At 44.1% G+C, this 25,040-nt stretch overlaps 1 protein-coding gene across 5 annotated transcripts in view; it reads right to left on the reverse strand.

The window, feature by feature from the left end:
• Nucleotides 1-25,040, reverse strand: part of CKAP5 (cytoskeleton associated protein 5) — a 79,828-nt gene that overhangs the window by 44,316 nt on the left and 10,472 nt on the right. For all 5 annotated transcript variants that reach the window (XM_090033073.1, XM_090033077.1, XM_090033074.1 and 2 more), the window contains exons 2-12: nucleotides 19,809-19,900; nucleotides 19,018-19,211; nucleotides 15,478-15,684; nucleotides 13,944-14,115; nucleotides 11,729-11,861; nucleotides 11,313-11,416; nucleotides 10,831-10,944; nucleotides 6,667-6,771; nucleotides 1,573-1,662; nucleotides 1,300-1,464; nucleotides 241-369 (exon numbers count right to left, since the gene is read on the reverse strand). In XM_090033073.1, the coding sequence (XP_089889199.1) occupies nucleotides 241-369; nucleotides 1,300-1,464; nucleotides 1,573-1,662; nucleotides 6,667-6,771; nucleotides 10,831-10,944; nucleotides 11,313-11,416; nucleotides 11,729-11,861; nucleotides 13,944-14,115; nucleotides 15,478-15,684; nucleotides 19,018-19,211; nucleotides 19,809-19,865 (1,470 nt within the window). In that variant the 5' untranslated portion in view covers nucleotides 19,866-19,900. The remainder of the gene's footprint in view (nucleotides 1-240; nucleotides 370-1,299; nucleotides 1,465-1,572; nucleotides 1,663-6,666; nucleotides 6,772-10,830; nucleotides 10,945-11,312; nucleotides 11,417-11,728; nucleotides 11,862-13,943; nucleotides 14,116-15,477; nucleotides 15,685-19,017; nucleotides 19,212-19,808; nucleotides 19,901-25,040) is intronic.

Consider the following 25,040-nt stretch of genomic DNA (forward strand, 5'->3'; position numbering starts at 1 on the left):
CACGTGTCAATGCATGGTTGAACTTGTCACCTCAAAAGGGTACAGACACAAGCACACCTCTGGGATGAGTTCAACCACACAAATAATGTGTTGAGCAAAACTTGGTTTCCAAAGGTGAGCACTGCACCTTGAAAACTAACCATTTCCAGCACGGATTTTAAATAAAATGGTTACACAATTCTGAAGGCTATTCAAGACCCCACTACACACACCATCCTACTAAATACCACAGAGACTTACCCGATCTAGTTTAAGTTTGTCTACATCTGTAAGGAAAGGGTTCACAGCTTTCTCTCCCGCTACCTTCAGGGCAGTTCCTAGTGCTTCAAATGCAGCATCTCTTACTTCTGGTGCAGAATCATTGATATGCTGTGGAAAAATGGTATGATTCAGATAATCAGAAGTTTAAAAAGGTGGGTTCAGGATTTCTAATCCAGTTTCTTTACACCAACTTAATAAAACTTTCTCCTGAATATTTTGCCTGCAATTACTATATGAATGGCCTAACATTTCTGTTACAGGACAATTAAGTTTCTTACTACCCCATTTACTTACATATTTGAGTGCAAGTTTCCACAATTTCCCACATACAGTGAGCTTTCGCTCTTTGGGTCTTTCACAAAGGGAGAAAAAACTATACACCTTTTTAAATGTATTTTAATACCAGAAGAAATGACATGGAGACTTCTTTCCAGTTAACAGTGCCCTTTCAAGTGTTGGGAAGTGTGAAATTAGGTTTAAGACCAGGGGTCAAAGAGGATTTATTTGAGAGAACAAGGCAAGAATTAAGCACCACTAATTTCAAAATAATGCTGTAAGGTATGTTTTAAGTTTGAGCAAATTTTCTTCTGGTGAAGTTTTACCAGAAAAGAAATCAAAAGGGAAGATATATTAGTTTACTCCACTGAATATCAGTTATCTTAAAGCTACTGTCCACTCTAGTTTCATGTAATAAGACAGCTGGAGAAGTTTAGGGAGAAAAAGTTTACCTGTCATAGTTGGATCTAGGCAATGGAAGTCTTTAAAAAACTAAAAAGCAACACACATAACAGACTGAAACTTATTATGAAGGAATATTTGTTCAAATAAATTGGGGGGGGGGGAAACAGACCAATCTATTGCTGCAAGCCAATCACTACACAATGTTCCCAGTTACTCTGTACCCGTTGCACCAGAAAAAGTGCAGCTTCAATATCTAGTACCCTCCCTACCAGAAATCTCTTGCCATTCCAACCCAGTGTTTCCATCACATCACTGGCAGTGATAATACTAGATAAGTATCAACCCATCCCTTCTTACCTTGAGAAGAGCAGCACAAAAGGGTTTTAGCAGGTTCTTTGGCAAAGTAGAAGGTGTGCAATGACGAAAGCTTCTTGCAATGAAGAGAGATGTCTGTTGTTTGATGGTAGGGTTTTTGTTGTCCATTACAGCCAACACATCCTCACTTATGTTTTGCAATGTGGTCTAAAATGTTAGACAAATAGCCTGGTTAGTTTCAGAAGGGCAAGGAAAGAGAATACTAAAGAAGGCAGAGTGACCAGCTCTCAGCAGGACAAGGTCTTTATTACTTACAGTAAGGAAGATTGCATCAATGGCCTCTTGTAGTGCCTGCACCACTTGAGGCTTCTTCTCTTTAAATTTCTCTAGGATGGTCGGAACAACCTGTTTAAAAAACACAGTACACATTTCAGTTAACAAGTGTACTGTGACAAGGTAATGTTGGTTCTATCACTTCGAGAGTATGTCAGTGGCTTTAAGTAGCATCCATCTCTTCTTTCCCCAAGTAGGAAACTGCAGCAGCAGAAACAGCTCTTGCCAGTCCTACATACACTTCACTGAACAGCACCAGAGCAGTGACCCCTGTGTACTTTTAAAAGTGAAAATGAATTAAAAGGAAGTTCGGCTCTTCTCTCAACCGCTTCCTTAAGCGCAAGGGCTACAATGGGACTCTGCCCTCTCATACAAAAGAAACCTTTAGCTCTAAACCTGTTCCAGATGTCTTCACAATAGGGGTGCATCAATAAAGATTTTTTGGGCCAATATAGATGGCTGATTATTGACCAGCCATATCAACCAATACCAATCGACTGCTGATATGCAGCCCAGCAGCATGAAGAGCAGTGTACAGCTGGTAAGCCTCTTGGTGGGGGAAGGGATGGGGGGGGCAGATTAAGGCCCCCACAGTGAAGGAGGGAATAGGGCTGGGGCAGGGGCAGGAGATGGCTTATCTGGGGGCAAGGGAAGGGGTGGCTGCACACCCCCTGGGGGAGACGTGGGGGGCATGTTCCCCCTCAGATCTGTGCATGGGACGAAGGCAGGCTGCCCGCTTGGGGTCAGGGCTGCTCCACCCTCTTCCCAGCAGCTACGCTCTAGCCTTTCCCTGCCCCTGCTCCCCTGCCTCCTTCATCATGGGGACCTTGATCTGCCCCTCAACACGGCCCTTCCCTCCACACCCACCCCTTTTCCCCAACAGGACTTACCAGCCAGATGCTGTTCTCCAAGCTCCTGGGCTGCACTCCTGGTCATGCGCATACTGCAGTTGTGTACATGCATGTGGCATTTATTGGCAACATTATCAGCCACATCAGCCTAAAAAGCCGATGGACGATAATGTCAACTTTCCTTTTAATCAGTGCCGATACAATATGGACTGATGCAACAGTGCACCTCTACTTCATAACCAACAGGCCACTTTCAATCTGTAACAGACTATAATGTAGTAAATATTTGCCTCTCCCCTGAATCAGATAAGAGCAGTAGAGCTATCATAAGTTTGTTTTCAAGAAATAAAGGTCCAATACTGCTGAAACCCACCTTTCTTGGTTAGGCCAGCCACCACCACCACAGTTCTCACTTACACCCACATGCCCCCAGCATACTCATAACTACTTCAAAAAGCACTGCTCCAGCTCTGCTCAAATCTCATGATTCAGTCAGTCATGATTCTAAAAAAGATATCCAACAAATCCATCTTTCCCTCAGCATCTGGTTCAGATAATAAATTACTCTATATTATGTATGGGATGACCTGAACAAAATGAACTGCCCTCTCAGTCAAATCTGGATGAACTGTCCAATCTGAAGTCAAGCCAATGTAGAAAACCAGATTCCAGATGGTGCATGGGAATTGGAATCACAGCAAAGCAACACTAATTAAACTAATGCAGACCAAAACATTCTAGTGCCAAACAAGAAACATGCGGTCTCATTTACAATACCGAGCCATTTACAGCCTGCATCATCAAGACCTACTCAATGACATCATAAGGCCTATGTTGGCCAATGTCATCCCTCCTGATTAGCACTGGCCAGAACAATAAGTCAGGCAGGACAGCATTGGCCACAATGACTAAGGGACTCGGAATTCCAAATCTGCTAAAAAGATATCAGTTAGGGGTCAAGGATTTTATGAAGCACTAGCAAATTGCCTGTCACAAATAACGGATGACTGTGGCCCTACTGGGCTTGGTTACCCGATCTTCCTTTGGGTTGCTCACAGGTTGTTTAACCATCCAGGAGGTTGGATTAGATTAGGGGTTGTGTACTTGGGATACAGACACACTTCCAGGTCTGCTGCCAAGCATGCTGGGGAGGCCCCCACGCTCCCCACACTAGAGAGAAGGGACATTCCATGCGCCCTAGCACTGCAGCATTCACAAGCTGCCTGCTACCTAGAGGTATGTAGAAAAAAAACATTTAAAGCTGTGTCTATATCTGACTCTCCGAATCAATTTGGAGAGTTCTGATTCGATTTGGAGAGATTAAAGGGTCCTTTGATTTGATTCGGAGATGCGGCCACTGAATCAGGTCGAATCTCTGCCAAATCAAATTGGAGACCGAAGCTTTGCACAGCCCTAAAGCTTGCACACAGCAGCTGCCGCCACCACCACCAACTGCCCTGCACTGCTGCCACTCAGGTCCAACCGCACACCCCACCATTCCCTCTTGAATTCCTGGCAGGAGCCATGCCACCCCACCTCCTGCTGCCTTAAAAGAGCGTTACAGATAGACACACAGACTAAGCCCTTTATATAGATACCTATAGCTATAACAATATTTCTCTATCTATAATGATTTCTTTAAATCGATCTATATATAATGATATCTATATATGATCAACACTATGATTTTCCTCATGATAAAAACCCAAACGTGGCAGACAAAAAAAAAGGAGAGAGAGTGCACGCATGTGGCTTTACTTTAAATTCAGCACATTCCCAAACTGAGCTCAGCACATGCCCAGAAGACTGCATTAGTTATGCCCGGCTCACCCAATATCAGTATAGATTAGGTGCTTTAATAGGCCTTTTTTGGTACTTATCTAATAGCTGATTCAATCAGCTATTAGATAAAAGCACCAAAAAGCTCAGCTGAAAAGTGCCCAATCTATACAGACACTGCAGAGCCAGGTCAAAGTAGCGTGCTGCTTCTTCTGTTAAGGCACAGTTGCTTGTTTTTAACATCTGCAAGCAGCCAGTATTTACAGAAGCTACCAAAAATGCCTGCTGTATACCTGTTGTAAGCAAAACTACCACACATAACCAAACAGTCCATCCTAAGGACTTTCATCTCAAAGACAGATTATACAGTTTACAGATGTAATGCTCCCAGGTCATCAATACTGGCTGAGCTCATTTCTCATGATCCTATGCACCGTGAAGATGTACCATGAGTCAAATTCAATTCCCAAGACCTCCATGACTGTTGTGATAAAATCCTAACCTTTATTATGCTCACTGTAAAACAGTTCCTATTAACTAACAGCCGCTTTACCACAATAGGTACTAGTTATTGATACAATGTACTATATAGAGAGAAGCAGAATTTTGAACAGTGACAGTTCAAGAGGCTGAAATGGACAGAACTACACAATGCATTCCTACAAACGTGTGCTGAGGTTTAGTAAAAACAATGATAGTAAAAAAATGTTGCAATAAATCACCCTACTTTGCTGAGCTGGGGAGGGAGAGGATAATACATTTGAGAAGGATTTTCAGACAATTTGCATCTGTCCCATCTCAGCAGCAGCATTCCCTCTAAGCTGCATGGCATGGAGTCTGCGTGGCCACGCAGGAGCACCTGGCAGTGCAGCATGAGCGCACCTGCGCAGCCACGCATGCCACACAGCTTAGGAGTGAACACTACCCAGCAGCCTACCTGCATTTCTGGAGTTCAAGATACTCAAGTTCTGGATAGCTTTTAAAGTTAGTCTCAACTCAAGATCTGAAAATCCAACCCATTCCTTTCTTGGTCCATGACTCTGCCGTAGGGAATGTGGTACCACTCAATTAAATGACCAATGCTTTATTTAGGGCAGGGATTTTCCTTCTCTCTTTCAACAAGGCAATAGTCTCACTAACTCAGAAAGAAGATCTAACCAGATATACACATCACTTCTAGCCAACTACTGATTTGTAACAAACCTCCATCCCCAAGCAAGCTCACAGGTCAATTATGCAACTGCAGCTAACATTTTACATAAGTAATTTCCAAACCATGGGACAAAAAGTCACAAGCTGGTGACAAGCCAGAAATTAAATAACATTACAGCAGCTGTGCTCAGACTTCACATGGAGTCATAAGCCAAAGGATGTTAGACATTGCTTAATGCAGTACTGGAAAGGACACAGCTACCAATGATGAACAGCATACAAAAATCTATGTAGAAAAGAAACAAAGGAACAAGGAACTCTATAATTCTACTGAACTGTTGCTTTTCCCCGGTTAGCTGACTCTGCAGCCATAAGGGTTAACTTTTAAAACATGAATCAACGTAAAGGTGCTTGCTTGTATCTAAATACAGCTCTAAAACAGCAGCCTGGACAATGCCGGATTTATCTTAATCAGGGCTTTGAAGATGAACAATTCCACAGCAGCAAAAGCTGGTATTTTTCCAATCTGTCACAGAATTCATCACTTTTACAGCAACCAGGCATATCACTTCACTCCCTCTTGTCTGAGTTACCTAGAGCTCTCTCTTGGTCTTTAGAAAGAGAATCAGGTTGGAAATCCATTGTACCCAAAGAGCATGGCTATGGAGACCAGCCACTGACATCTACTACAGGTTCTTTTCCTTCCTTAAGAATGACAAATCCCCCACAAACTCTGCCATTTTGCAGGAAAGGAAAGAGGGTAAGAGATTAAACCAAAATTTCTGAAAAGCACTTTGGCAGGCAAGACCTGGGTAACAAGGGCGGGGGGTGCGGAATATCAATCCTTGAAAGTGGCGTTTTAGGTCAGCAAATGTTTTCAACATAAGTTTGAGGTATGAGCTCGTGAGAAACTTTCTCTCGGGAGAGGGAAGAATAAAGGCTTTCAGGGCAGTAGAGTAAGTTAACACAATTATGAAATTCAAGAGTTGTTCCTATAAACATGCGCGTGTGTGCATGCACGCACACACACAGAAACATGAAACCACCTACCTCAACAACAAAGTATGGTACTTTTAACTTAATACCATAATCAGAAGTCTTTGCATGCAACTTCTTAGTTATTAAATTAAAGGGTAAAAATTTCTGAAACAATATACACACATACAGGTCAAATGTATGTTATTACAGAAATACTGGCCTCAAGCTATTATACAAACTCAGAACTATTTTTTAAAGCAACTTTACTACTTGTGTACCAAGAAGGTAACAGAGTAAAATACATACTCTTACTTACATGTCCTGCATATTGTCCAAATTTCTTCCTGAGGCCAGTAGCCAGACCAGCAAGGCATTTGGCAGCCAAAGCAACCAACATAACATTTGTGTCCTTCCCAACAACCTGAAAAAGAACAGCATTAAAGATCAAACCAGTAAAAGATTCTTAGCATTGAAACGGACAGTCAAAGCCAGTGACATCCAAAGCGAAGAGAGAAAAAGGTACTTAGTGAGCTCACACTATTTGAGCTGGCTAATAAAACAAAAACTTTATTCATCGCTGCTCTTGTATTCTGAAGCAAAAATTTACTGTCTAATAAGTAACCATGTGTAAATGTTGGCTAGTCTTAAGTTTCTGTTGTGGTTCATATTAAAATGCTATGCACCACAATTAATGTTTGCCTCCTTCTCAGAGAAGCTTAGAAAAGTTTATGCAATTATACCTTGTTATCAGATTTGAAAAGGTCATTTGGTTTGACTGTGCCTACTACAAGCCCCAGAATTCAAGAAGTGACATCTGTAAAAATGTATGCATACTCGACGCCAGCTGGACTGCCTTCAATGTCAAAGGTAAGTAGTAGGCCTTACATTCCAGTTCCCCCCCACCCCCAAGGGATTCTATATTTTTTCCTTTTCATATTAATCTGCCTCAATTTAGAGAGCATATGTCCTGGAACAATAATATTTCTCATGGCCCATTTCAGGAGGACATTTTAGAGGTACTCAGGCAATACAAGCTTAACTGAAATTTGAAAGTCAGGAGAAAGCAGTGTGGGTTTCCAAAGGAATAAAAAAGGAAAAGTGGCTAGATGAAATTTTACTCACTTCAAAGAACAAAACTGATTGGTATCAATCAAACCTAAAGTTTGAAAAGGCATTTATATATTGTTCTCTCACTGGGGGATGTTTCACTATATTTATGTCTAAAACGCAAGTTTTATGAACAGCTGCATGGACTGTAGATGCACTATTCCAGAGGCGCGCAGTTATTTCAGGCAGAGGGCCGCTTAACAAGGTTTGGTGAGCTGTTGAGGGCCACATGGGTAGCCCCACCCCTTGACAGTTGCCCCTACCCCCGGTCACCATCTTGGGACCAGAAGTCCCACCCCTAACCCCTGACCTTTGCCACCAGAAGTCCTTGCCCCCCAAAAAATACTCCTTTGGGGGGTGCCAACTTAGAACCAAAAAACCCCAAATCATACACAAAGTCAAAACACCTACTATAACATTTTAATTTTATTACAAAAAATATTTTTGTCATGATCTGTGTATTGTATATAGAGGTGATTGCATAACTCAAAATAAATTCTTAGTCTTTTATATTGTATAGGCGTGTATGTGGGGGTGTTTATGTACCTGTGTGGCGGGGTGTGGGGCAGAAGGTAGGTTGGGGGTTATGTAGTGCTTGGGTTCTGGAACACACTGTTCTCTCCTGTAGTCAACACTGGGGGCGGGGGTGTCTGTGTGTGTGGCCCACCCCCATGGTGCAGCAGAAGGCAGTGGCACTGGTGCCTGGCTCTGTTCAGTACTGAGAAGCACTCCACAGTGAGGAGCACAGCCCACACCGGGCATCCTGTATTACCGGTTCTCTCCAGCATTCACGCAGCAGGGGAGAGAAGCCCCAGGGACTGGTCCTGGCTGCCTTCCCTGCCCCAGCTGGCTCCTGTGCCTGGGGCTTCCCTCCCATGCAGTATGAGTGTGGGAAGCACTGGTAATACAGAGGCCCGACAGGGCTGTGCACCATGCGGGGGGAAGGAGTATGGGAGGGGTCCCCCCCCACAGCCTGTCCAGCTGAGCTCTACACTGAACCTGCCCCTTGGCGCAGGCTCCACACTGCTGCCAGCCCTAGCCACAAGTTCCGCACCCAGCTGCAGGCCCCGCCCCCACCCTACTTCCCTTCTTGCTGCTTCGAGGGAGCAGGATGCCAGGAGCAGGGCACAGCAGCAGCCCCACCCCAGTGCTGGCAGGGCCAGGCCTTTCTGCCCATGAGGGTGGGAGGGAGGCACAACAGGGTATGTTGGCAGCAGATATTGGTACCTCGCTCCTACCCTCACAGGCAAAGGGGCTTGGGTGGGCATAATTTATAGATGGGCGCCACAGGCCAGAAAGTGCCTGGTGGTCCAGATCCAGCCCGCAGGCCATATTTTGCCTGCCCCTGCACTATTCTCAACCAGATGCGTAATTACAGCAGACGCTCTGTAAGCTGGATGTATACTTCTGAATAGCCAACAAGCTGCAGAGTGGGTGGAGGGGAAACTATTTTACTTGCTGCTGACCCCAAATAAACATCTTGGAAAATTAGGTTTGTAATAAATATGTCAGAAGCATCTGGTTCCATTATCCTAGGTAGTTTGGCATGAATGGGGAAGAAATGACCACTCCCTAGAGCAGGGGCAAACAAAGTCTGGCCCATGGGTGGGATCCAGCCCACAATGGGCTCCACTTCTTAGCAGTTCCTGCATAGCCAGTTCCCATGGAGACCCCAGTAGCTGTGACAGTGTGGGGCAAGGGTTTCTATGGAGACTGGCCCCATCAATACTGGCAGGGGGCGCAGCTGGGTGGGGAACTGCACAGGGCTAGGGCTGGCATCCTGAAGTGGCGACAACATGGTCTGGAGCTGGGGATCCACTGCTCACATACCACGGACCTGGGCGAGAGAAAGGGGGTGCCTGGGGCATGCGGGCAGCGGATAGCAGCTCTGGATCATGCTATCACCACTACAAGATCCCAGTCCCAACCCAGGAGCAGTTCCCTGCCACTGCTGCTGGGGCCAGTCTCCATGGAAACCCTGGCCCTGAACTGTCACATCAATATGCGCAGGCGCCGCTTGGAAACGGAGTCCAGCCACTAGCCAAATCCAACATTTTGCCCATCCCTGCCCTACAGTCTCTTGGATAAGATTAAGGGTATAGCAGCTACCTTCTGGGAAGAGACAACAGGTCTATCTGATTGAGTATTCCCCTACAGTAAGCAGCACCAGTTTCAAAAGGAACATTTCAAGACTACCTGTTGCAGAAATCTAGTCCTAGTATTTTTGACCAAAACCAAATCAAAAGTTGCCTTTTTCTCTGAAAGTCGTTTTTTTTTTTCCTCTTTTCCACTTCTATTTTAAAATCTTTACCATAACAACTGAAATTATGAATACAAATATCCAATCCATTTTAAATCTGGAGAGTTACTTTGCCTTCAAAGTTATATGACAACTAAATCTATTAGAACTATACATTATCATACTTTGGCAAATATATTTAGCCTTTAGAAGTACTACATTTAATTTCACCAAATTTGTTTTTGCATAATAAAAAGATCTGTGTATTATTTTCTCTAGGCAACGGGCATCTGTTTCTCAGAGGACCATTGATTTGTGCTGAGTAAGGAATTATCAGCTCATTGAACATCTGCAAGTGTGACTGTAGAGCCCAACACTCTCTATCCATTGTCTCTATCCTTTTTTATTTCCATCAAAAGTAAGCACTCGCTCAGGGTTTTTTCCACTCTTCAAACAGGTTTTTCCATAAGTAGGAAGCTGTACCTCTCTGAATTCCCTGCAATTCTGCCATATCCTTAACAGTGGGCGCGTCTACACAAGACACTTAATGTGGAGAACACCAGTTCTACTGCACACTGACATGGCAGTTAAAACCCATGTTAATGCAAATTTAGTTTCATGAGCATTAACTTCACTAAAAAAACCAAACAAACAAACATTCATCTGTGCTAATGCACAGTAGCACTGATTATGGTGCATTGTTAGTAGCTAATGAACGTGTAGACGTGCCCAGTGTCAGATACAGTAATCAAGATGAGGGATGAGCTGGTGCTCTGTAGTACTGTTCACCAACCTGCTTTATTCCAAGGTGCCCTTCAACTATTTTTACAAGTAGTTGTACACAGGCCAATTATCTTTGGTTGAAGAGAATCTGTTTTTGTAACAGACCTCTAACAAACCTACACGTTTCACCAACTTCCAAAATAGCCAAAATAACTTAAATACCTAAAGGGTCTCATCAGTCCAAGATGTACTGCTGAAAATAACTTGCATATACATAGTATTAGGAATGGGACTTGTGTTCAAGAAAATAGTGCTCAACAGTGCCCTTTCAGATGTGAGGTATAGTCTTCTGGAATTATGGAGTTAACTGACAGAACAAAGGCCTCCTATACGCAGTGCAGAGATATTTACCTTTTTAAGAACTCTAACCAAATCTGCATAGTCTCCTGCTTCCAATTTGGGATTCTTCACCAGAATTTCAACAGCTTCCAGGGCTTCTTTCCTCTCTTGCCACTTTTTGGCTTCCTGCAAGACAATGCTTCCACATTTGCATACAGCGCAGACATTTAGCAGCTCCAGAAAAACTTGTTTCAAGACAGTTTAACTTTGACCCAAGAAATTCAACCATTTTTAATGTCTTCATCTACTATAAGCCTAGTGGTTGCAACAAAATGTTGGAGTGTACATTTCAACTTTCATCTTGCTTTCTTGAACTTATAGCCATTTTGCTGACACAATAAAGGGCTGATATTTTGCAAACCATCTCCCTATTGTCATTTATATAGCATTACTCCACTCTGCAGGAAATAAGTTAGTCTTAAACACCATCAGCCCACATCTCTTGGTATGGGATCTCAATATGACTAACTAGGAGCAGTTAAAGCTGTACTCACTATTTTGTCATAAAAGTCTTTGGGAAGTTTGGAAAGAATTTCCACGGCTTCCAGAAGCTCATATGCATCCACCTGTGGAACCACCTCATCCCCATCATCTCCTCCTGCAGATGGATAACAGGTTAACAGACAGGCATGAGAAGAGAGACTTGAGTAATTCTCAACTATCCCCATGTTCTATTTATTCAAGGATGGCAACAAAAGTAGAATATGGATGGTAGCAAAAATTTGCTACTCCAAAAGTAGGAAACCTTTTCAGTTACTATCTCCTTCACCAGCTGTCATTTCAGAAGGCCTGGTGTGCTCCACACACCTTCATATCAGTTTAAATTAAAAGCACCTTTTTCACCTGTTCCATTTCATCATGGGTCTTGGAATAATAATAACGTATTCCCAACAGAGATCAAATACATTACCTCCATCTGCATCACCTCCAGCTGCCTGCTGCTGCTCAAACTTTGCTTTCAGCTCTTGCTGAGAACGTAAAAAACGAGTCTGTTTGGGAGCTGCTGGTTGTACTTTGACCCATTCTTCCTCTAGCTCTTTTAGCTGCAGAAAGTCACAAGGCATCACTAATATAATATGTATTCCAGCCAAGCAAAACATTACTAAAAGCGGTATGGTTCCTCCTTAGTTGATAGGAGTGCTCTTAAACTTGTCTGGATGGGGTATCCTTGCAATAGTTCATTTACAATGTAATTATACTAAACTACAATATTTGTTCTACTATTGTGGTGTTGGCTAGAGGTAGTCTTCCACCAGCTGCACAATAAATTTACTATTTAATCAAGTGCATTACATAGAATAATACCAGAGTGCGGTGAATATTTACACAATCTGGCTAGAACGATTGGAACTGGCTTACGTGAGGGGGTTATAGTCTAGATTTATTTTTTAAAGAAGAGAAACAATTGAGAGTATAGGACAGTTTCACTTTTCTATTACACCATATAAAGAGGGCAACAAATTTACAGGACAAGGAGGGTTGGGTTAGGCCAGTGGTTCCCAATCTGTGGTGCAGCAGTGGTATGCAGACAACCTGTCAGTGGTATGTTTCATAGTTTGTAGGGTCGGAAGGGGACCTGAGCAGATCATCTAGTCCGACCCCCTGCCATGGCAGGAAAGAATACTGGGGTCAAATGACCCCAGCAAGATGTTCATCTAACCTCCTCTTAAACACCCCCAGGGTAGGAGCCTGCACCACTTCTCTTGGAAGCTGGTTCCAGACCCTAGCTGCCCTGACCGTGAAGTAGCGCCTCCTGATATCTAACCTAAATCTACCCTCTGCCAGCTTGTGACCGTTATTCCTGGTCACTCCTGGCAGTGCTCGGGGAAACAGTGACATCCCCAATGCCTGCTGATCCCCCCTGACTAGTTTATAACAGGCCACAAGATCCCCCCTCAGCCTTCTCTTGTGGAGGCTGAACAGGTTCAGGTCCCGCAGCCTGTCCTCATAGGGTCTGCCCTGCTGTCCCCTGATCATACGAGTGGCCCTCCTCTGGACCCTCTCCATGCTGTCCACATCCCTCTTGAAGTGTGGCGCCCAGAATTGGACGCAGTACTCCAGCTGCGGCCTGACCAGTGCCACAGAGGGGGAGGATCACCTCCTTGGACCTGCTTGAGATGCATCTGTGGATGCATGACAAGGTGCGGTTGGCCTTCCTGACTGCCTCCCCACACTGCCGGCCCATGTTCATCTTGGAGTCAATGATGACCCCCAGATCCCTTTCCGCCTCCGTGCTGATAAGAGGGGAGTTCCCCAACCTGTAGCAATGGTGCCGGTTGTTCCTCCCGAGGTGCATCACCTTCCACTTGATTGTGTTGAAACCCATCCTATTCTTGTCCGCCCACCCTTGTAACCTGTCGAGGTCTGATTGTAGCCTGTTGCACCCTTCCAATGTACCCATGTCCCCCCACTTCTTAGTGTCATCAGCAAATTTGAACAGGGTGCTTTTTTACCCCCTCGTCCAAATCGCTGATGAAGATGTTGAACAGTGCGGGCCCGAGGACCGAGCCCTGCGGAACCCCACTGCCCACGTCCTTCCAGGTTGAGGAGGACTCATCTACTACCACCCTCTGGGTGCGGCCCTCCAGCCAGTTGGCTGTATGTGTTAACAGATTTATTATAAATTACTGTATATGACAAAAAATTGCTGGTGGTACTTAAGGTTGAACTGAAAAATTTGCTGGTGGTATTTAAGGTTGTATCATTTTAAACTGGTGGTGCACAATTTGACAGAGTTTGGGAACTGCTAGACTAGGCTAATTCTGATGCAAGACATTTACCAACTACCTAGTTGCACAAAGGATGACAAATATTTTCACAAAGAAGAAGAATCACCATCCTTTTCATTTTAACTCATAGAAAGTCTTTCCTGAGTCCAACTAGAAAGCTGAACCTCAGTTTCCATTTGTAAAGATACAGAAGCTTAAGAAACTATTTTATAGAAGACAATGCTTGGAAGTTTTTGGCCAATAGTAAGTTTCCTGCAAGCCAAGAATGCACAAGGGAGATTTAAGTGAAAATATCCCATCTGGCATATAATAAGGAGGTTGTGAAGCATTTTAAAACAGAAAATGTTTGAACCAAGGGTTCATTCATATCTCACTCAGATACTACCAATAGCATACCTGGACAGAGTTTATGTTCTGTAGCGGGGGTCTCAGAGCATCCCTTATCCAACGATAGATCTCCACAGCAAGGAGTTTGGCTTCATCTCGAACAGCCTTCTCTCGAGACTCAAAAAGTTTTGGCAATACTTTTATTATTGGCTTTAGTGAGATTATTTTTGATCCAAATTCACTGAAAAATAAAAATATGAAGGCGGGTCGATGCTGAAGTGTAAAGTCTAGAAGGCTCACTCACAAAAAGTGTCATCCACTTAAGTTAATATCTTGGCATAGCTGGGGCTCTAGAAAAAGAGTTACCTGTATAGCTGATGCTTTTCATAAACCAAGGCAAGTACTAAGTTTTGTCACACTGTGCACTATTATCAAGTTGTTCTGTATTTACGGCCATCATTTAGTAGTCTGAACCTGTAGTTACTTGATGTCTGAGACTTAAAAAACACCCACCCCATCACACTTATTTCCCTCCCAAACCCAAATCTGGATAACAAAACCAGGTCTTTAAACTGCTTCAAAGCCCTTAATCCAAAGACTAAAGCTTGTGACTCATTTCTTTTTTTTTATCATGCTAGAATCTCCCTGGACTATCCTGGGAGGTAAACTGCAGTTAAGGCATGTGCCATTGTCTCACTTGTTGAACCAGATAATTAGTGAGCCAGGGTCATCTCACAGAAGCCAGGTGGCTCAGAAACCAGCAGGTGCAATTTTTGTTTAGCTTTCCAAGAGTTACATGATACAAGTAACTCCCTGTAAAATTGGTTTTACGAAACAGTACCAGGAAAAAGGCTGCAGTCCTGAATTAAGACAAGTTAACTTATATTTTTCCTGATACGGTCTCCTGATGAGCCCCGATATAACAACCTTTGGCATGCAGCAAGTTACCCCATGGGCAGTAGGGGAGCCTGGGGTCAGCACTGGACTGGCCCCAGCAGCCTTACCTGGGGTTCTGGGGGCCTCCCGGGGCTGGAGCTGCAGCAATCCTGCCAGGCAGAGCCTGGCTGGCAGCCACAGCACAGCTCCGGGCAGCCCAGCTTCACTTTTCACTTTCCAGTGTGTCCCCCCCAAGGTTAGAAAAAAAACCTAAACAAAATTAAAAAAACCCCAAAACACTACCCCACGGGGGAGAAAAAAAAACAACCTAGGGCAGCTCACCCTTGCAGCACAGAGAACACCTGACTGTGCAGTATGTGGCACTGCCAACGTGTTTGTGGCATCACATACTGCATGGGCGCGCTCATCTGGATGTCACCCATAATGCCCAGAAATCTTATACTATTCAGCAAAGCATTTTCATCAAAAAAAAAAAATGAAGCAAACTAACTGCCAAGAGTAAAATTGACCCAGATACATGACGAGCAACTGGATAGACAACACTTACATCTGACTATCCTCCCAGAGCAACTCTCAGGGCAATTTGTATGAATTCACTAAAGTTATGTTAAAAAGATTCAGCAATACAGAATTCCAGGAACCTCTCTAAAGGCTTACATAACAGACCCTCAACCTTTTATAAAAGAGCAAAACAAAAAAACCTTACCTTAGTGCTTTCCTCAGTGTCTCTATACATGCTACTATGATCTTAGGGTTTTTGTTGTCCAGACCTTTGAGCAATTCTTCTTGTACTGGTTCCCCTTTCTCAATTTCTATATACATTAGACATATGTCTATGCCCAACTCCTTTGCTCTGGCTTTTGGCTGATTGAACACTTTATTTACAACTCCAGAAACCACTTCACCTGTTGTCCTGAAAGAAGATAAATTTTTACTTTCAGATAGTATGAGCACATAATTAGCTCTATTATCAGGGGAAATTTACACTTAGTAATGCCCAATATCTGGGCAAGAACTTACTAAACCTCACTTCATAGAAGTTAAATCCCATCTAGGTCAACCACGGTGACATTACTGGACTCTGGACATACCGCTGAGAAGCTCATGGGCGCGCCTCATCACTCACCTTCTTTCATGAGCCTATTGTCCCTTTTATTTAACATTCTAAGCCAGTTGTAGGCACAAAGCATTATTTTAAACTCATAAATATTAACCTACTGTTGTGATTCAGTGGTGGAATCCACGTCTGCCATACACGAGACCAGGGTTCAATTCCTGGACACACGTATAATAACAGCCACTGAGGCACTGAACATCCGGACTCAGTCTGGCCTTTGGATTCTGTGTCAATGGTCTAAGGGTGGGATGGAAGGTCTGGGCATCCTCCAAAGTCCTGCCCAGGCATACGCATCAAAAGGTCTAGGTGATCTCTCACACATACACCATAATTCAAAAGGATCAACAGTTACCTACTAAGAAATACTATTATGCTAACCCTACACTGTATCATCATTTCCCCAGGAGATGACATTTAAGAATTCAAGGCTTCAAACCTTATGTTATTTTATAAGTACAGTGCACAAAAACAGTATTTTTCACATAAAAGAAGAAGATGCAGACCATCCCTAAGGAGTTTGCAAGCTAAGCTTAGCACAATAAGACCTAACCCTAGGAAGATTGCAAACTCTGCTATAGAACCGTTTGTTCTAAATTACCAGAAACATTTAAAAGTTAGAAGCTGGGCATGTGACAGTATATTCTGCAAGATTTTTTAAAAAGTGGGTTCAAGGAGGGATTTAGAAAAAAGTTAAGGTGAATATGCTATTTCACAGAGGCAGGCTGCTATTCTACAGAACTCAGCCCTTAAATATAGTAGCCTGCTGTGTTTTTACATACTGACAAAGTATCATTACAATATATACTATTTCCTCTAATTTGTTATGCAGAGATAATATATAAAATATGGATTAAACTGCCATTTTTTTCACTGAATTATTGGCAAAGTGGATCTTGCTCAGTAAACTTTACTATTAAACTATGAAAGCAGACAGTTATAAAGACTGGGACAGCATTGCTACTAGCAATCCTGGATTGCCAAGGACAAACTATTCTAAAGATCCAAGAGTTGATTCAAAAATTGAAAAAGTATGTCCATAACAGCCAGTACACACGCAATTCTGGTTGCATGGACTAACCACACAATTCCCAGCCATTGGAATAAGAATGTAAATCAACAATTTCTGGGGGCACTTTCTTAACCTACTGACTGAAGATTAGCCAGTTCCTGTTGCTACATCCAGCAGAATAGGCTGACCTACTAGCTTGCTGATTTCATATTAAAAATCCAGGTATGAAAGTCTATGTTTTTTCATGCTGTTCTGAGCAAATAAATTCTGAAAAATGACTCTCTTAACTGGTCATCTTTTCTTTCCTCCAGCCACATTTTACTTTCTCTGCAAGTTAACAGAAAAAAGCCATTGGATTAAAAAGAAATCTCATTACATATCAAAAAGAAAAATACAAAAAGTTTCACCTCAGCCTCCACAGAAAAAGCAACTATATCCTACACCACTATTCCTATATGTTCCTTATGAGACTAGCAAAACATCCAAGCGATTTTCTCAGCCCTAGACAGTCATTAAAAATCTACTTCTCTTTTTTTCCCCACAAAGAAGTATTCTTTGATAGCAGGTACACAAGATTTTCAGTAGCACCCAAGAGAATTAACCAAAAAGTTGAGTTTTAGGAAGAGATGGTTGTACTATACTATAAATTGAATGATAAATTAAATTACTATAGAGACAATAAAAATAAAAATCCATTCAGATATTTGTCAGTCACACAGTAACCCAAAAGAAGCTCTGTTTATTGAGAAAATGCATTTTAAAACAAAGTAATGTATAGTATTGGCACAAATATCTGGTAGACTAGTAAGTACTATTGCAAGGCTTTGATAGAAATTAGTTTCACTCCCTATTTGGAGTTAGAGGAGTGAGACTTTCAAATGTCATTAGAAAGATTTTAACTTGTGAATTCCTTATAACATTTGAGAGGATTTAAAGCATCAAATCACTTAGTTTTACAGTCAATTAAGAACAGGAACTTTAATTTTTGCCATCCATTTTTCAACTCTTGTGTCTCACTCTTTCCCATTTCAGAATTTAACCAATTTGTATTAATAATCTCGGAAGAGATTATGGCCAAAAACCTAAAAGTAATAGCATCAGAAGAGTCTAATAACTGACAACACAGAGAACATACCAGCAGGGAAACTCACAGCCACCCACTAACAGTTTCTCTACATCAGAAAATAAATCCTCAAATTAACAAAGGGTAACATGTAGAAATGCTGTTAAGTGATGTCTGCCTGAGCTAACAGAGCCCTTCCTAAGAGGGGCACATTTTACAGTGTTATTTGTAAAAGTCTGAAATAGGGGCACACCGATAAGAGATTTTATGGAGTGATACTAATGGCCAATTTTTAAGGAGCCATAAAAATCGGCCAATATCAATCTGATTCTGATATGCAGCTGGGCGACTAGCATTGGCGGGTAGGGGGAGCACAGATTGAGGCCCCCTGCCATGAGGGAGGGAGTGGGGCAGGGGTAGGCGCTGCTCAGCTGGGGCAGGGCAGAGGACAAAGCCGTGAACAGCTCATCCAGGGGGAGCAGGGTGCAGTTTCTGCCTGCATGCAACTTGGGAGGGCATGGGGGCCTTGTGCCCCCAGATCTGCACAGGGCAGGGGTACACCGGGCTCTTCCTGGCAGCAGCTGGGCCAAGCTGCGATGCATACAGGGTAGGCCACGGTGCTGGTGGCATGGCTAAGGGGGGTGCCTGCAACCACCCCAAAATTCACTGTAGCCTTCCCATAGCCCCCTCCCAATGCTGCTGCCACATACCCCAAGCACAGCCCCTGGCCCCCACCCCCATGTCCTCCAGATGAGCCACTCGCAGCTCCTTCCCAGCCCCACTCCCTCCCTCAGGGTCCTTAACCTGCCCCCACGCACCTTCCCTCCCCTCACACCATACTTGCCAGCCAGATGCTGGTCTCCAAGCTGCCAGGCTGTACTCCTGGCCCTGTCCATGCTCTGGCTGTGCGCATGCATGGGGCATTTATTGGCCACATTATCGGCCGCATCAGGTAAAAAGCCGATTTTCAATGCTTTCAATTTTCCCCATCTCGGTGCTGATCCGATATAGGACCAATATATCAGTGCACCTCTAGTAAAAGGAAAAAAGGACTTACTTTCCTGCTACATGAGCATTTTCAACATAGGCAAGTGCTGCTTCTAATCCTTTCAGTTGAGCCACTGCATTGGAGTCTGTCACAAATTTTTTTATCAGACCCAGGTACTTGGACCACTCAGGGCTTTTCTCATCATCTATTTTCTGGAAGAGTTTCAGAGCTTCTTCATAGCCATTCAGTCTGGCTTTCCACAGCTAGGGAAAAAAAAAAAGGAAGTCATGCACAGAAGCACACTTAAATATGGTATCTTAGTACATGTCCTCCTCCACCTCCCCCCAAAAAAACCAAGAGTAAGCCACATTAATTCAAAACAGTAAAAGTTTATTTCTTCTCTATAGACTGAGACATTTACTCTACACCAGTCATCTCAAGATCTCTCTTTGCAAATTACTGGAAGCTGGATAATAAGACAATACACATCCACTGTTCTCTTGGTAAAGAATGAACATTAGGTGACTGTCAATTCTTCCCATCCCTCCTCATAGGTGAACTGCTGCTGGAAAACTGCTGATAAACTGATATAGACACATCTATTATACATGTGGAATATCACAAACTGATCTATTCAGATTAGGCCACCACAAAATTTAAGTTCTGTTCAAGAAACACCACTTACTGTCTAGTTTCAATTTTCTGCTGAAGTAAAACTGGGGCAGCTTCAAATAAGGACGCACCCAATGCAGGACTGTCAGTATTCTACCATTTTTTGTGCTATTAGTAAATACAGAAGTAGAAAGCAATCATGCTCACTGAGTAAACAGAACAAGGCAAGAAAAATATCTCCTTCCTACCTTGTGTTCACACTTCTGGTCAATGGGCAGTTTCATCCATTCGCTATCGTCTCCCATTGTGCCTCAGATTCTTGTTATAATTACAATAGTACCTGAAGAAAGAAAAAGAAACAATTCACTGCAAAAAAAACCAACAAGTTTTGTAATATGCTAGTTCTAAATTATTCCTGCAACACAAATATAAAGATGTCCTATAATTTTTTAGCCAATGCAACAATCATGCTAGTAGTTACAGATAGCTGCCCACCCTTAGGACAGAAGTAATTTCTTAGCCTTGGAATACTACTGAACACAGTTGAAGATTATAAACCAGTGGTACTCGACCTTCTGCCCTTGTGGGCTGAAAGAATGGCATGGGGTTGAACCACGAGCCAGTTTCCGCATGCAAGGTGGGTCTATGGCTACAATCCAGCCACTCACTGACATGATCCTATGCACTGGTTATACAGTGCACACAGCCACATCATACATCCCCTGGGGCTCCCCACAAGCCCAATAAGTTGGCAGGGAAACAGCAGTTAATGCAATCACCTTCCCTGTCACCAGAGCTGTACCTAAGGGTGGGGGAGGGGGGACATGAATCAGGGCAACTACCCCAGACCCTGCACTTTCAGGGACCCCACGGCGCTGGGCGGAGCGGCTGCAGTGACTGTGCTGTTCCCAGCTTCATGTCCAGCCACTCGATACATTCCCCCTCCCCCCCACATCCTGCCGCTGAATCAGGTCATTTGGCTCCCCACCCTCCCACTTGCCGCCAAATCCACTGCCAGCTTCCTCGTGTCCAAGGGCAGGGCCCTGCACAGGCTGATTTGCCCCAGGCCCCACACCCTGCTCAAGTCATCTCTGCCTGCTGCCAAATTTCTGGACTGGTGAAGAGACCCATGGACCGGATGATATGGCCTCACAGGTTAGAGCAGGGTAGGCAAAAATATGGCTCACAGGATAAATACAGTCCACCAGGCAATTCCATCCAGCCCTGGGCTGCCCCTCTGCAAGCCAGCGAGTCCCTTGCAGGAGGGGTAAGCAACCACCTCTCACCCGAGCCTGGCTTGCCACCAGGTGTGGCTGGCTGGCGACTTGGGTAAAAGCACTATGGGGCCGGGCTGACCCTGCATACTGCCACCGTGTGTAGCCAGGGCCTTGGGAAGGAGCTGTGTGTTACGGGGTGGATGGGGCTGGACCCGCATGCTGCCACCACCTGCAGCTGGGGACTGGGGTGGGAGCATAGGGAGCTGCAAGCTATGAGGCCGGTTGGGGCTGACCCCACTAGCTGCCACCACATGCATACTCCAGGGACTCCAAGCCCCCCCATTACCACACACATACCCACCTCCACCCACCATACCCCCAGCCTCCCACAACTCCCATCTCAACCACATCCCCTTACTCCTCTGCTCACACAATATACAAGAATAAGACTAATTTTGAGCTATTATGCAATTGCCTCTAGATACACTAAGCGAAGCAAACACATGTAAAATCATAGAAAGTTAGGGTTGGATGGGACCTCAGGAGGTCATCTAGTCCAACCCCTGCTCAAAGTCCTGAGCAGAGATGACCCAAGCAGGGTGCGGGGCACAGGGCAAGTCAGCCTTTGTGGGGCCCCACCCCTGCGCAACCCAGACATGAAGAAGCCTACAACAGATTCAGCAGGGGGGAAGCAGGGGCTGAGCAGCCATACACCAAGTCACCACACTCCACCCAGCTCCACCGGACCCCAAGCCATTGCCCCGATTCACCCCACCCCTAAGGACAGCCCTGATCCTGAACAAATCAGGACAAAAGCATTTTTTAAAATTAAAATAAGTTATACTAGATGTTTGATTTTTTTTAGTAGGGTGCACCAATAGAGGTTTTTGCGGCAAATACCAATGACCACATTTTAATAAGTCATACTGCCTGATACCGATCCAATTTGCAGCCCTGCAATGTGGAGAGCAGAGTCAGGCTAGTAAGTCTACTGTGGGGAAAGGGGGGGCAGCTCCTGCTGCTGCATATGCCCCCAAATCTGCACACAGGGCAAGGCCAGGCTGCCAGACTCTTCCCAGCTGGGGCTGGGCAGGGCTGCACTTGGAGCGCACCATGGCAGCAGCACAGGGAGTGGGGGCTACAGCGAATTTTGGGGTGGCTGCAACCTCCACTACCAGTGCCGCCACCACCTGCCCCAAGTGCAGCCCAGCCCCCAGCCAGGAAGAGTTCCACACAGCCCTGGTCCCTACCTGCAGCCCTCCCTGCCACGCATGCAGACCTGGGGAAACCCTCCCCCCAATACCCTCTCAAGGTGTGTGCAGTGACAGGAGTCCCGTGTCCCCCCCCCCCCCCGCTCCCCAGATGAGCCGCAGCTCCATCTTGTGCCACACCCTCCCAGGCAACACCTGCACCTGCCCTAGCCCTACTCCCTCCCCCACCCCCGAGGCCTCAAACACCCCTGCCCCCCCAGGCCACTTCCCTTCCCCCACAACAGCTTGCACACATTTAATTAGCCAGATCAGACAAAAAAGTTGATAGCCAATACTCTCAATTTTCCTCATATCAGTGCCGATTTGATACAGAACTGATGTATTGGTGCAACTCTATTTTTTTACTATATGATTTGGGTTCTTTTCCAGTTTCAAGATGGCCACACCATCCGTCTCAAAAGGAATACTTCTGGGGCAAGAGGAGGGACTTCCAGTGGTAAAAGTTGGAGGTCAGAGGTGGGACTTCCATTCCCAAAATAATGACCAGGGGTGGGGCACCCATCAAGGGGCAGGGCTGCCCTTGTGGCCCTCAACAGCTCACCAAAACTCATTAAGGCACCCTCCAGCCAAAACAATTGCCCACCCCTGGGTTAGGAGGTTGAATACCACTATTACAGACTATCTGTATTGCAATCAGTAATACTACAGAGGAATTAAGTTTTAGTCTCAAAGAGTTTCAGAAAACTGGAAATAAAAACATACAGAATTCAGCCTTATAAAGCACAGTAAACATCACAGCAAGTTTGGCTTTTTTGAGAAGAGGCAAGTACTCTTCCACACTAGAAAACAGGCTCTTTGCTGACAACTGTTTTCAGCAACAGGTGCCCTGACTCAGTATTAAGTTATCTGCTAGTGCGAGGACAGCCATTTTAGCTTTCTGAGTTACGATCTTTAGGTACATCGATTTTTTCATGCCACCAGTACAGCTTAGCTTTGTCACCAATTCAGAGGTATCCAGCACAAAGCCATCAGCCAGCAGTACATTTGCTTTCACTTAGGACCATAAATTCATATTAATTCAAGTTTCTTAAACCAAACACAAATGTTGGTAGTTAAAAGACACAACCCAGACCCAATGCCAATCAATCAATCAGACACACCACATGATTAATCTGACTGTACAGAAAATAAGCAAAGAATGCTACTACAGGGGAACAAGAGGCAAGTAGAGTGAAAACAGTACTGTGCAGTAAAGAGCTCCCTGTATTACATATACAAATAAATGAAGCCAATCCGGGGATGATCTACTTGAAGTGGCCACAAGTAATCAAGAATAGCACTTAAGAGGTACGGTCGAGAAGTACAGGTAACACTAAAAGGGCCAATCTCATCTCATCTGCACTACAAGCGCTTTACCAAGAGGTATGGTATGCTGTCCTACTATAACCAAAGTTTTCTTAGGGAGCTTATATTGTAACAATGAATCTCTTTTACTGTATAGTTCATTCCACTCAGTACACCTCACCCACAGGAAAAACAAGTGGCAACAATATAAGTACAGATTTCCTAGTATTATTGTGTATGCATTAGGATCTTTTACTAATAGTCACAACAATCAGAATTGCAACTTACACACCCCTGATACACCGTAGCTACACCATCCACAGCATAAACAGCCTCACTTTTCTCGTTTAAGAAACCTGTACTAGAAAGTTACTTTCATGCAACTCTCAAACAGTTCTCAGCTTCTAAGGGTATGGCTAAACTTACTGTTCTCACCACAGATGCATAAACCTGCTAATTTGCACACTGTCTCCACAGACAGTTTCATAGTTTCTAGGGTCGGAAGGGACCTGAGCAGATCATTGGAGTCCGACCCCCTGCCATGGCAGGAAAGAGTACTGGGGTCAAACTACCCCAGCAAGGTGTACATCTAGCCTCCTCTTAAAGACCCCCAGGGTAGGAGCCAGCATCACTTCTCTTGGAAGTTGGTTCCAGACCCTAGCCGCTCTGACTGTGAAGTAGCGCCTCCTGATACATAGCCTAAATATACCTTCTGCCAGCTTGTGACGCTTATTCCTGATCACTCCCAGCACTGCTGGGGGGGAACAGGGACTCCCCCAATGCCTGCTGGTCCCCTCTGACTAGTTTGTAACAGGCCACTAGATCCCCCCTCAGCCTTCTCTTGTGGAGGCTGAACAGGTTCAGGTCCCATAAGATAAAGTAAGCATCGGACCTACATACTGAGCATGCAATGAAAATATCAAATATATTCTGAAGTGTTACTATGTAATTTGTCCTTCCCATTTTGCAAACATGGATGAGATGTGATTGGTTTTTTTTCTTTTCAGAATCAGCAGTTACTGAAGCAACACTAAAACATTTTTATGGTAGCAAGGAGAAAAGGTTATAGGACCAATAATATACCCCATGAACTTCTTATACCTTATTCAGTTTTTTTAAAAGGAAAGACCTAGTAAGAATTAAGGACCATTCCCAACTTATTCTCAAATTCTAAGCACAAAAGAGAGAATAGAACCAGGCTGCTTGGGTTTGTTTATGTGGCTTTAAATTACATAAAAAAATTTAACCATTACGGCAAGTTATAGTCACAACTGCTACATGTATAAGTGGATGTTGTGCATATTTATACCAGGCTTAGTTTTACCTTGTCAGATTTGCCCATTAATACCAGACATCACTATCGACAAGAAAAGGTTACCTACATCCAGAGTCAGAACTAACCTTTTGAAATTGGTTTTCAAAGGTACTACAGAAAAAGTTTTGTTAAAGCAGCTCTGGCACCAGTATGTCAATCTACATTACAAGCATTTCATAACTGAACTTATTCCTATCTGATGTTTTCTCTTCCAAAACTGAACTGTTCCTTTTTCTTCTTCCAAGCACTCTTTGTTTGCTTTTGTGTCTATTCCTGGAAATGGGACACATCAAACACTATCTTTCAACAACCTCCCAATTAACATTCAAAGCATCCTCATTTTTCCTTCAAGTCACCCTATTTCACAATGCTTATGTATAAATGGATTTTTTG

Source organism: Crocodylus siamensis, chromosome 2 (genome assembly GCF_052110815.1).
Source record: "Crocodylus siamensis isolate JL-2025a chromosome 2, ASM5211081v1, whole genome shotgun sequence".
In the NCBI taxonomy this organism is placed as follows: domain Eukaryota; kingdom Metazoa; phylum Chordata; order Crocodylia; family Crocodylidae; genus Crocodylus; species Crocodylus siamensis.